Below are 12,064 nucleotides of genomic sequence, written 5' to 3'. Positions count from 1 at the left end.
AGTTATTACGTCCGGCACTGCCGCAAGATGAGTCATCATGCTCAAATGGTCCACAAAGACCACCACACCGTGTTGCCTGTCAAGTCCTTCGGCAGGCCAGACACAAAGTCCAAAAGTCGTAGACTGCCAACACCCGGAGAGTCCCGTTAAACGGTACAGCTTGAACCACCAGTATTGGCAACTCACAGGGCTTTACATCTTCTCACGACCGAGATGACCACTGGGTGGAGTGTCGCGAGCCTCTTAGAGGATACGGTATTTCAAACACTCATTATGAGGAACCACGGTTCGTGGTATACCCGTCAAATCAGTGCTATAATACAGCAACCCGTTGTTCAACGATTATCGGTCACTTGCGCAGGTGCTTTTGGTTCTTTGTAATCGGCCAGTCCAGGATTGCCTTGACCTTAGCGCGATCCGCTCGAAGGCCACGCTTCCCGATGAAGCACCCTAGAAAGAAATTTCTTTAACGCTGAAGATGCACTTATCTGCATTAGCGTACAGTCTAATCGTTTTCAGGCACTTGAGCACCGCTCTCAAACGAACGATGTGGTTTTCTTCATCCACTCTTACCGTGCCTCGCACGACTGTGGACGAAGATGTAGTCAAATTATATTTGTGCATACGCCCGGTGGGAGCTAACAATTACGTAACGAGACGAATAAATGCTGCTGGTGCATTTGACAGCGTTTGGGGCATCACCAGCCACTCCCATAGCATCCCGCTCGAAGTATTCACAACTGTCAGCGGAATATCACTCGCTCTCATGAGCAATTAGTACTAAAAATCGACCAAGTCGAGTGCACGGTACTTTTAACAGCCAACCATAATGTTCTGCAGCACATCTTTTTTAAGTATTAGTGTTTGTGCCGGAACGGTGGCAGAGTTTAGCATATGTAAGCGTGGATGATACGCTTTTGCCATTCGGCTTCAGGACTCGAAATTTGGCTGTCAAATTGGGCGACCTGCTCTCACGCATCATTCCTGCCTCGTGCTTCGCACTTGTGCAGGGGTCATTGGCGTATTACGCAGTATTTGGTTCCCGGAACCGGGTCGATCTTATGACGCACATCTCAGTCCGGAGGTAGAACCGACGGCGGGTCTTTGGAAACGACGTCTTGAAATTCCTAAGTATAGTACGGATCCGAGGAATCCTTCAGGATCGGCGATCCACTTCGTGTGTTCAGTATCCTCTTGGTGTCCTCCAGGACAGATTCATCCAGAGGCAACGAAGAAGTATCTCCTTGTTCGGTCGTATAATGATCACCTCGGCTAATTCGCCTGCCTTCAAGACACCGCCAAAAGCTTTGAGGGACACCCAGACCAGCTCGAGAAAAGTATACCGTGGGAATAGCCTCGAGGATGTCGTCGCCATCATTCTTTCCCGTCATACCGTTGACGAGGTTGTTTTGCTGTGCGCTATCGTCTACGGTAGACATACCCTGGGTCAGGGTCGACACCTCGCGTCTTGAAGCTAGCATACGGCATCGCCGTCGCCTCTCCGAAGAGGTTGTACGTTTCGGTGAGACCAGTGGGAACACATACTCAGCGTCGTCCAGTGTTAGCCCCATTTCCTGCTCCACCGGAGCGCTGATGGTATTTGCAACATCCACCGAAGAGCTGCTAGCTCCGCAGTCTTTGTCCAGTGAATAACGTGTCACTTCAAGTGCAACATTGGGCTCTTGTTCTAATTGCATCGCATGCCACTCTAGACATGCAGCAGCTGCTTTGTAACGTGAGCAGCGCTTAGTGGGTTACATGCCACTCCACGTTCAACCCGCGAGCCATTCTCGTGGCTTTTGTCCTATACACCTTCGTTGTTTGATAACTCGGATACTCCGATATCCAGCGCATTGACCGTCCCGGTCCAGTGCCCGCGTTAGGAACGCTACTGCTTCCTAGCAGAGGTGGGCTCATGGCTCACCCAAGCTCCACTAGTAGATGTGCACGTAGCACCCAAGGTCTTCGACCTCCAATCGATCCATGGCTCATGGTGTTCCAACCTTGCCATACCCAGGATAAGGTCATACCTCGAACTCAAGTCTAATCCTACGCAGCGTTCCACGCTATCAAAGGCAAGGAACTTGACACTGAGGTTCACAGGGACCCTCGGCACAGTGACACCAGTCCCCGTCGCCAAGCGATCAGAGACGATGTCACTCGACCGGGCTTCCAAAGCCTCAGCATGCAGCTGACTTATTCGATCGTGGAGCGTCGAGCATTATTGCCCAACAATTAATCATATTCTTCCAGGCTTCTCAGTGCCCTTCACGGTCGCTTTTACGACTAGCAAGCCCGGCTTGTATGCACGTTCCATTTTCAAGGCGTAGAGATCTTCGGGGTAAGGCCCTGCTGCCCCGCGCCTACAGTGCTTTGTCGTTTTCCACAAATCAGACTGGTTTGAAGCAAGGTCTCGGTTGATGAGCCTTTACGCGCCTTGCACAGGAGACAGCCAGTCCGAAGGTGACGGGTGTCTCCGCACACAAAACACCGTAGGGTGTTTGAACGCTGCGGGGTAGCTTGGAGCTTTTCTCATGTTTCTCAGCATAGCTGAGATTGATTGGCTCAAGCCAGCGCGACGAACTTTGAGGGTGTGCATCCCAACCAAGGCGTGCCGACTTAAAATTAAATTTGACATTCAATACCACATTCACCGCTTCGTTCAAAGAAGACATATGCACACGTATTCTAGCCACGCCAGTGCAAAGGACCTCAATAAAGAGGACAACGGAGACCGCCTCGGGGAGAGGATTGGCTGCCATCCTGGCAATGAGAGTTCGCAGCTTTGGGACAAAGTCCACCAATTCTGCCTTGCCCTGTCGGGCGGCAAGAAAACGCGATCACACGCGATGTGCCTGGTTGGGCGGCGAGTACACTCGCAAAAGATGCAGCTTCAGCTTATTCCAAAAGGAGAGACGCCGCTTCAACCGAAGTCCCGACGTAAGTGCCCATTCTCGCGCTCGGCCTTCGATCTTGAAATTGCCAGTGCCACGCACTGTTTATCGTTCTGGAGCATGGCGGTGCCATAGCCATCTCGGCCTCTCTCACCAGAGCATAAGATTTTTTTCCATCCTTACCCTCGAAGGTCGTAACGCTCACCATGAGCAGCCTGTATTGGGAGGAGTCATCCGTCGACGGTGGCGTCATGGACGCAGTCGACGCTGACACCTTCTACTGTATGCTCTCTAATAGAGCATTTTTATAGTTTGAAAACGCCTCTAGACGTGTGCCTCTCGCCTCAGGTCCTTACAAAGCAAAGTGTTGTACGCCTTCAGGGCCTAGCAGGGACATCGGCTTATTAATCCCAACCTGCATGCTCTGAGGCAATAGGATAATTGCTCCATCCAAATAGAAAATCAGTCGTAACGACTCAGGCGTTGATTGACTACGAGTGCTACCAAGGGCAGCGGAGCTGCCGTAGCTCTGCTGAGAGGAAGCTTACTAAGGTCACCAACCTTACATTCTTCACCAGAACCAGTACGAGTGTAGCGGATCGCAATCCGCTACCTCCAAGAGTACCCAAACCTTAACCAAGATAGATAAATTTCTATTTTAAAAGCTGTATTTAATTGTTTTATTTGCGGCAGAGCCGCCTACATTCAAAATCTTAGGTTTTTCTGATTAGATAGTCAAATCTAATTAATATGCATAACGTAGCGGCTTCTTGTCATGGTGAAGCGACAGCATTGTGTGGTTACACCAATTTGTGTAATTCACATCTTTGTGCGTGTAAACTACCGCTTCATCCACGTGGTCCGCTACAAAACTACTACAGCAATTAGTAAATTTATTGCTCTTGTTTGTACCGTGGTCGACAGCTCACGCGTACCACGAAGTTCTCATTTACGGAGTCCTAACATATTCGTATGCTCGGTTTTTTAGTTACTCACCATAGTATAATAAGTGTAACATGTATTTCGCTATGTTGTACAATATTAATTGTGTAAGATGTATAAACACTCTCGAAAAGTGTATAACCCGTTAGGGGGTAGATTGGACGGGTTTGTACTTTGTGCCTTTGTTAACGCGCACTCTTTGAGTCAAAGCTTCTTCTGCGCCAGATGCACAGCGGCTGTGATGCAGTCAGCGTACATAATGCACATAGGATGAGATCAAAAGCTGCCCTAAAAACGAAAATTAAGGTCCGCATAGTACCAAGTAAACGATTTTGCTCAAGTCAAGAAGCGATAAACTGAATTACACGCAACTTACTTCACCAAGTAAGATTCCTAATCCATAATATACTGCATGAGGCTTGCATCGCATTTTGGAGTCTTATTCCTATAAAATCGGGTCATGTACTAGATTATGGAAGTAATGTAAACCCAGTACCTTATATAATCGCTGTAAGTCCGAAGGACACCAGTTACTAACATACCTTCTATTTTGAGTACAGGCCTTACCAAATTAAAGTGTGAGTATTGTGAGCTTCCGTTAGTCTGAATTTTCTTTAAGGTGCTGTCGCATTTTTCGATGGATAATCATGCTGGAGTTGTATTTATGAGCTTCTGATACCTTAGACATTTAAGATAATGGAATGCAACATTTCATAAACTTACTTATCCTACATATCCGGGGGTTCCTGCCTCTTTTCACCATTCTAAAATTTAGATGCAGCTGGAAGGCGTTTCGTTATCTCCCCACTAGTCGTAATGCAAGATCGTACTGTAATTAGTGCGATAAGAGCGGCTCAGCTAATTTAGGAAATTCTCTGTAAAAAACTGCTATCATAATTTTTTGATTACAGTATCGATAGCTTGGAACTCTTAATGTTCTTATACTTCAACGACCAACACTCTGATATCAAGAACTGTGTTACAATAGCGCAAATCCTGAAGAAGCGAAAGGCAAAACCCCACGTACAAGACCTCTTTCTCACGTCTTTCAATTCGTACTATGCGTTCCAAAATATGCGGCAAGAAACATTTTACAATGAGCGTTTTGACTCCTATTTCGCACAGCGACGCAATCGCCAAATCATAACCGGCACCTTCGCCATCTGGATATCAACCCGAATCGCCTTCTCCCGCAACCCCCGAGCAGGGCTGCTCAAAACATTCTGCCGAAGTCCTTGGAAAACCATGGCGACATGGTTAATAGCAAGATTAATGGCAATTTTGCCCATGTGCCACGTGCTTTCGCGCTGTAACCTAGACTAGCAGACTTTGGCGCTAACACAAAGTCGATTAGCGTAGCACGACGCGTTATGCAAGTTTTAAAATTTCGCCAAAAAAATGGTGGGAATATTATATTGATTGGCTGACCGGCTGCTGGTGGGGATCTGGTATTTTGGTCCCCCCTCCAAAAATTCGTCCTGATAACCCGTTAAGAATTGATAAACATGTAGCCATACGGCACCGCACTAAGCAGTGTAGTACGTAGCTGCTCCCTCCGAGACTGCAAGCCCTGCCAGACCCGATCTCTGTTTGGCTTCTGCCATGAGATAGAACCTGAAAAATTAACAGCGAGGATGCAACGTATTACGCGCAGTTGAACTAGATACTGTATAGCATGGTCGCGTGGCTCTGCCCAGATTTATAGAGCGACACACTCTTTTTTCGTGCTACTCGCCCTCTGCCAGCCAGCCTTGTCCCGTTTCGCTCAACCGACGCGCATCTCGGAAAAAGCAGAAGAGCCACCTGCTAACACTGCTCCGCCCAGGACTCAAAGCCTTGAGCAAAAAAGCGAACGTCCGTCGTCGTCGTGTCCTGACCCAAGTGGCTTCCTCTTCTCACCAAGCGAGGCACTTGACTCTTTACCGTCGCTGCATTTGCCAGGCCAGGCTCGCGCATTTGCAGCCCGCGCAGCCAGCGCTCAGGCAAACTCGTCCGCCAATTTCCTAGCTTACTTTTGGTAGTCAAGTACGTCAGTAGCACCAAAAGTTGACATGACAGCCGCATCAGACTTGCCAGTCGAGCCTCAGTATGAACCGGCACCTGCTGACTCTATGTCTGAAGGCGAAGCCGCCGCTGCAGTAACGCTTGCTTCCATTGAACAGCAGACGACGCCACCTGAAACGGGCGAATTGCTTGGTCGCATGGCCTTAGAAATCAGCCAGGCCTTCCAGTCATCTCTTGTTCAGGTGAGTTAACGCAAACTGAGTATGCGCATCTGCATGGATTAATCAACAGCAGTTGGGTGACCTCTGTACTGCATCCGATGCTTGTTGATTTCTTCGCGACCCCTTTTATAATTGTAATAGTGCTCAGCCGTGACTCAAATCACTGACGATTTATTTGTTTGTGCAACCTGTCGTGCATGGTGTGACGATTGTTGCGTTCAGGTTGTATCGGACATTGGACGTGAGTATGGTGTCGAAACGGGCAAAATTGCTTGGGTAAGTCTACTTTGCATGTACTAGCGCTACATACCTTGGCAATTACTAATGGCGGACCAACAAAGTTAGCCATGTTAAACGTTAACTCAATCAGCGCGATTGGTGCTAATGCCAGCGCTTTTTGCACTTCCTTCTATATGACTGACTTTTGTGATCTGCTGTCTCTGAACACTGGCTATGTCTCTTTAGATGGAGAAAGGCGGGGCCGTAGGTGCAATAGCCAGCGAGCAGCTGCACGGAAAGGAGCACAGCGACGACAGTGAGCTCAGTAACGACATGCATCGTATCTTACGCGAGCTTCAATTGTCGCGGTTGCAAGTGCATGAGCTGCAACAAGTTGTGGATGAATTGCGTGACGAGCAAAGACTGGCAATACAGCGCATAGCGCTCTTTCGTTCTCTATCGACCAAGCTTAAACGCGAGCTTGTCGGCGAACGTCTGGCGCTTCTTGACGCTGAAACTAAAATAAAAGAACTGCGACGTAGACACAGCGGAGATGACTCGGGATCGGGTGGTGGCCGCTCTCCACCCTCCCCGTCTTTACAGGAACAACGTGACAACCTGTGGAGCTCGCCGAACAAACCCATGACTGGCGCCATTAGCGGTGCGGGTGGATCCGGTGCATCCGGTCAAGCTTCAACTGGATCTAGTCTCATGGCATTTAACTTTTTTCCTTCCAGAGGTGATGGTGGTCAAAATTGTGATGATGACGAGCCTCCATCGCCGTCTTCGAGTACGCAGACTCTTCGCAACGCGCTGCTGGGTCAGTATCTGCCTTCATCATTACTAGATTCACCTCAAATCACGCCTAAGCACGCTCGATCGTTTGCTGGAACCATTTTGAGCGAAGAAAAGGCACCACCTCTTCCTAAATTCAAGGGCGATATGGAACCGCTGTCACTTGCTACATCATCATTCGCTGAGCACATATCTGGCTCGAGTATTGAGGCAGGAAGATTCGAACTTGGAGACGGGCGAACAGAGACAACCCAAGCTGAAGGTGAAAGAAACTTAGCAGTATCACCCATTCAACTTTCTGTGTTATCGGAACTTTTTGATGGCATTTCAGCTGAAGAATTAGAATCAATCTTGCGCCGATTCAATGGACAAGAATCCGCAGCCATCGACCACATTTTACACACGCATCCAAGTTTTAATCCAGTCATTGAGCATGGAGGTAGAGTAGAAAGTGGTGGCAGTATGGCCTCGATGATTTCATTATCGCCGTCTCACTCAACCATGATGGGGCACAGCAAGACAAGCTTGCATCGTAGCAGCAGTCAAAGTGGACCGAGTGGACCTCCACCAGGTACTTCCAGTAACTGGAAGACAGAGATTTGCATGTACTATATGCAAGGGAAATGTAATAAGACGCGACGTACGTGCTCGTTTGCTCATGGAGAAGGTGATTTAGTGCGCTCTAGCAGCTCGAGTAACACAGGCGGTAGTAGTAAACATGGTCCAAACTACAAGACTCGACTTTGTCAAGCATACGAGACTGGTTTATGTATAAAATCTCGTCGCGATTGCCCCATGGCTCATGGTGTCAATGATCTGCGCGATAGTGGTCCAGCTCCCAGCAGTTCTGGGAACCAATCGACTTTGCAAACGACAACCCCAAGACTGCAAAGTTACAAGACTGAGTTGTGTTATTACTTTTTGAAGGGCAATTGCAACTACTCGAAAGACGAGTGCAGATTTGCACACGGACAAAACGACTTGCGCACAGTGGAGAGCAATACCGCACATATGGTTACTGCAGCGGCTTCTGGGTATAATGGCGAGTACTCGACTTCGCCTTTACCACCTCCACCCTTAATAGAGAAGCAACTGCAATTGCAACATCAATACCAGCAGCAGTATCATCAGCATCATCATTCCTTGGTGATTTCGCAGCAGCCACACGACCCGTACCCGCCACAGCCCCCTCCAGCCCCGCCGCAACAAAATTTTGTGTCTCAACATCACCAACTTCAGATGCAGCATCCACCACGTGGGTCTAGTGGCCAGTATGGGTACCAACATCAGCAATATGACATTGTTCAACAGCAGCAAAACCCTTATATGCCATCTCCTGGTCAGTTTCGCTATCTGAAGAATATGGAAGAAAAAAGGTCGACATCTGGTGTGCGTCCACCACCGCGACGAGATTCTGGATCGTCTTGGAGTAGTTTTGATGCATCGGGTCTGCCACCGTCAGAATTTTAAGAGACGGGCAACGTGCGTTACCGATTACGCGCATTGTGTGTCACTTGGAACGTTTGCCCGTTGTCTTTTTTGCTGATTTGCTTTGCATTTTTAAAGTTTTGGACTGTGATATACTTGACACCATTCAAGGCTGTATCCTAATTGCATGGAATGATTTTGATTGCCGTGATTGGCTCGCGCGCCCGTCCGCACCTCCCGTTTGTCATTTGAAGCGAGATATTAAGCCCTTTTGGAAACGATGAAGTTGAAGTTAAGCGCATGACTATGGTGGAAAATGCCCACATTGAATACTGCGCGAGTACAAAGAAAAGGAAAACAAGTGAACAGTATCGGCGAAGTAGCAGCAGTAGTAAGTAGTACATTTGTAGAAAAGCAAGCGCTAGGGCGACACCCGCCTAATATATACGATAGAATGATGCCGACAGCTTTTTGTGTCCCATGACATGTTCTCCCGGCTCATAAACTAACATTACATCCAATTTTGCAAACGTGGTTGCAATATCTATATCACTCATGAAAATTGCTTCCTTCTGCACCAATATCATCACTTTCATGAGCTTCCACGCTGGTACCAGGACCGAGTGTCTGCTGCTGAAATGATCCGAAGCACGCAAGTAGATCCTGCACGTTAACTTGTACAGGTACAATAACTCCGTTTACAATCATTCGCACTGTGTGGTAGAATGCTACATCCTGTAGAGAATGACAACGTTCATCTTCTTCAGAGCCTATGGAATGCTTTCGCTTCAAAGTTCCCGAAGGCTCACCGTTTGAGCTCATCCCTTGACTTTGCGTAAAGTCCCTAAGCAAATCCGATGCATTCTTGCTCTCTAGTATATCCTTCATTCGCCGGCGTCGCAATGGTTCAATCTTCTTAACGTACACATAAACCTCGCAGCGAAACGAATCCTCCGTCTTACGCTTAAGATAGTTTTTATAGCTTCTGGCTACACGACTCTCAAAGTTGCTGAACGTGATCTGAACCAACTCTGCCTGCTTTGAGTGAGCGCCTGGTCGCATGTACAGGCCCATGTCCTCCCGAACGTACGGGTGACCATGGACATTTTCCAGTGCCTTGTTAGTACACGAGTCCACCTTAGCACGAAATACGTCCAGGCCCTCAGACACTAAAAATCCAAAAGTTGTGACGGTCAAATGTTTGCGGGATGTACGCGAGACATCCCCAATCTTAACTGTAAGCAGTGCCGTGGATGCATCTGGTACAATCCCGCGGTCCACCTCGGGCACCTGGCGATCCACCTCGGTTGTATCGAAGCTCATACGTTTTGCACTGTTATTAACAAAGGGAGTCGTTGGCATGTACCTTGATTGGCCGAAAAACTTTTTATTATACAGTGATGATCGACTCCAAGGTGCGTGACTTGTACAAGCGCTTCTTGCTCGTAGGGCGCGACTACCCTCTTGGCTTAAACCGCGTGCGCGACAAAACTAAAGCTGCATTTTTTCAAAATCGCAATCTCGCAGACTCTTTGGCAGTCAAGAAGGCCATTAAGCGCGGTCGATTTGTACTTCGCGAGTTGGTTGGCGTTATTAAGCTAAGAAAGTACCGAACACTTAACAAACGCTACACGTCGGAGGACCTGCGCGAGAAGCTGAGAAATATTGAAAACCGCCGAATTATAAATGAGTTAGACCAGCAAATTTTGGAAGATGATGGTGGCAGCACCCGAAGTGGCGAAAACTAGCTCAAGTTGACTATCAAACGATGGTCAGCACTGCCATTTATTTGTTCGAACATGAGCACATACCTGGGCATTAAGCTAGGAATTTCTGAGTGGAAACAGAAGAAATCATATCACTGCATCAGAAAACATTAAAAAGCGCATTTGGCTTGTGAACATGAAAAATACGATTTATAGTTGGCGACAACACATCTAAGAGATAACGATCTACATAATTCGTTTGCTCAAAAACCTGCATGCTAAGGTTTATTGTAAAAAGGATTCTATTGTTTGTTGTGGTACCATATAAAACTTGGAATTATCTGGTACACGGAGCGATCTCCGCTGCTGGAATCAGTTTGTCATTTAAAAAGTACGTCTAATTGTCGGTCTGAAAATTATTTGTGGAAAAGTGTCAAAGGTTCCGTTATGACCTTTATGACCTGGCAAAAGATGGATGCATCGAGGGGAAAGGATCTTGAGTTTTTAAGTAGCATCTATATATTGTCAGGCCAGAATTCTTGGAGAGGTTATCAGTCAAAAGATGTGAAAAATCTCGTTACTTCATTTTAGGCTGGTTTTGCGATCTGATGCGGTAGTAATAACTTCGCAAGTGAACCGATTTTTGACGCCAAGTTACGCCGCGCTCATTCAAAAGCATTGATTTAGAAATATATGCATGTTTTTTGCACGTATTTTGCAGTATGAAGGCCAGACCCGCTGCATTAAATATATGATGACTGTCTGATTCGATTATCGAGAGCTTTATTTTTATCCGAATACTTTCGCACAGCGCACTTGACGTAAGAAATTTAAACTGAAGGAAGGTCTACGCACTTTACATCATCATTGTTAAAACTGTGCCGACATACAATTGTTGTAGTACTCATAATGAGGTGTTTAATCAATGAAGTACACATTACAAATAAATTTTTCGACTCAATTTTGTATGCTTCCGACATATGCAGCACTAATTTGCCAAGCAGATCGGATATGTAACAGGGCGCTATTCACAAACAGTCCTTCCAACACAACACACACACTTGTGCGACGAGGAAACGATTCACTACGTGGATGGAGGAAAACGGTTCCGACTTGGAGGGACGAAGAATGACTTGATACCTTAAAGACAATTTTGCAACAAAATTAAAATGACTTCTTGACACCCCAAGGGCTCTTAGAGATTTTGCCGATTAAACCTTGGGCTCCTGATTTATAAACTAAAAACATATATCAAGGTTAAACCTCAGCTTCAACTGATACAAGGTCTTGGGTGTACGGAGCTTTTCGTGCAAAAAAATCAGTAGAGGGGAGTGACCTTCACTACCTACTTCAAAAGCTAAAATTTAACTTTCATAGAAGGTATCCAGTAGCAGTGACTAGCTTACTCCACCCAAATTTAAAGACAGATACACGTCGATCTCGTCACCAGTACGCATCCCCAAGTAGGACGAACATTATTTACCACATAGAATGGTTGTGACTTCATATTATATGCCAAGTAGGCATTAAGGAGCACCATACTGTAATATTCTTTCTACCAATTCCCACAATGCATGGAGACTGTAACGACGGTTACACGAACCTTGATGACTGGTGTGTGTCACACGAGATGTGCATGGTGTGACCACACCCAACCAAGAATACGGTACGGGGCTAGGTAGCCAGTAGTTATGTATGTATTCATATTTTACTATATATACTGAGTATATTTAGAAAAATATAAACTTTTAAATTTAAAATAAAAAAATAAATAAAAGTCAGTTTTGAGTTTAAACCGAAGAGTCAATTAGCCGTGGGAAGGCAATAATTACTCTTGGAGTAAGCGGATTGCGAC

The 12,064-nt window shown here is 46.7% G+C and overlaps 4 protein-coding genes across 4 annotated transcripts; 2 read left to right on the top strand and 2 right to left on the bottom strand.

The window, feature by feature from the left end:
- Positions 1 to 5,887: 5,887 nt before the first annotated feature.
- Positions 5,888 to 8,545, top strand: PHALS_00902 (zinc finger (ccch type) motif-containing protein; the record flags this gene model as incomplete). The annotated part of the gene is made up of 3 exons (XM_024730661.1): positions 5,888 to 6,082; positions 6,284 to 6,337; positions 6,527 to 8,545. 3 exons carry the CDS (start codon positions 5,888 to 5,890, stop codon positions 8,543 to 8,545), a joined length of 2,268 nt encoding a protein of 755 aa, XP_024580916.1.
- PHALS_15310 (uncharacterized protein) lies at positions 8,546 to 9,053 on the bottom strand. The gene has a single exon (XM_024730660.2). It carries the CDS (start codon positions 8,905 to 8,907, stop codon positions 8,683 to 8,685), a length of 225 nt encoding a protein of 74 aa, XP_024580915.1. The 5' UTR covers positions 8,908 to 9,053; the 3' UTR covers positions 8,546 to 8,682.
- PHALS_00901 (uncharacterized protein) lies at positions 9,053 to 9,826 on the bottom strand (the record flags this gene model as incomplete). The annotated part of the gene is made up of 1 exon (XM_024730659.1): positions 9,053 to 9,826. One exon carries the CDS (start codon positions 9,824 to 9,826, stop codon positions 9,053 to 9,055), a length of 774 nt encoding a protein of 257 aa, XP_024580914.1.
- A 77-nt stretch (positions 9,827 to 9,903) lies between these two features.
- On the top strand, positions 9,904 to 10,251 carry PHALS_00900 (Complex 1 LYR protein; the record flags this gene model as incomplete). The annotated part of the gene is made up of 1 exon (XM_024730657.1): positions 9,904 to 10,251. The coding sequence occupies one exon, from the start codon at positions 9,904 to 9,906 to the stop codon at positions 10,249 to 10,251; it is 348 nt and encodes a 115-aa protein (XP_024580913.1).
- Positions 10,252 to 12,064: the final 1,813 nt, after the last annotated feature.

This window comes from Plasmopara halstedii (assembly GCF_900000015.1).
Source record: "Plasmopara halstedii genome assembly, contig: Scaffold_1211, whole genome shotgun sequence".
Classification (NCBI taxonomy): domain Eukaryota; phylum Oomycota; class Peronosporomycetes; order Peronosporales; family Peronosporaceae; genus Plasmopara; species Plasmopara halstedii.
This window is presented reverse-complemented; position numbering and strand designations above follow the sequence as displayed.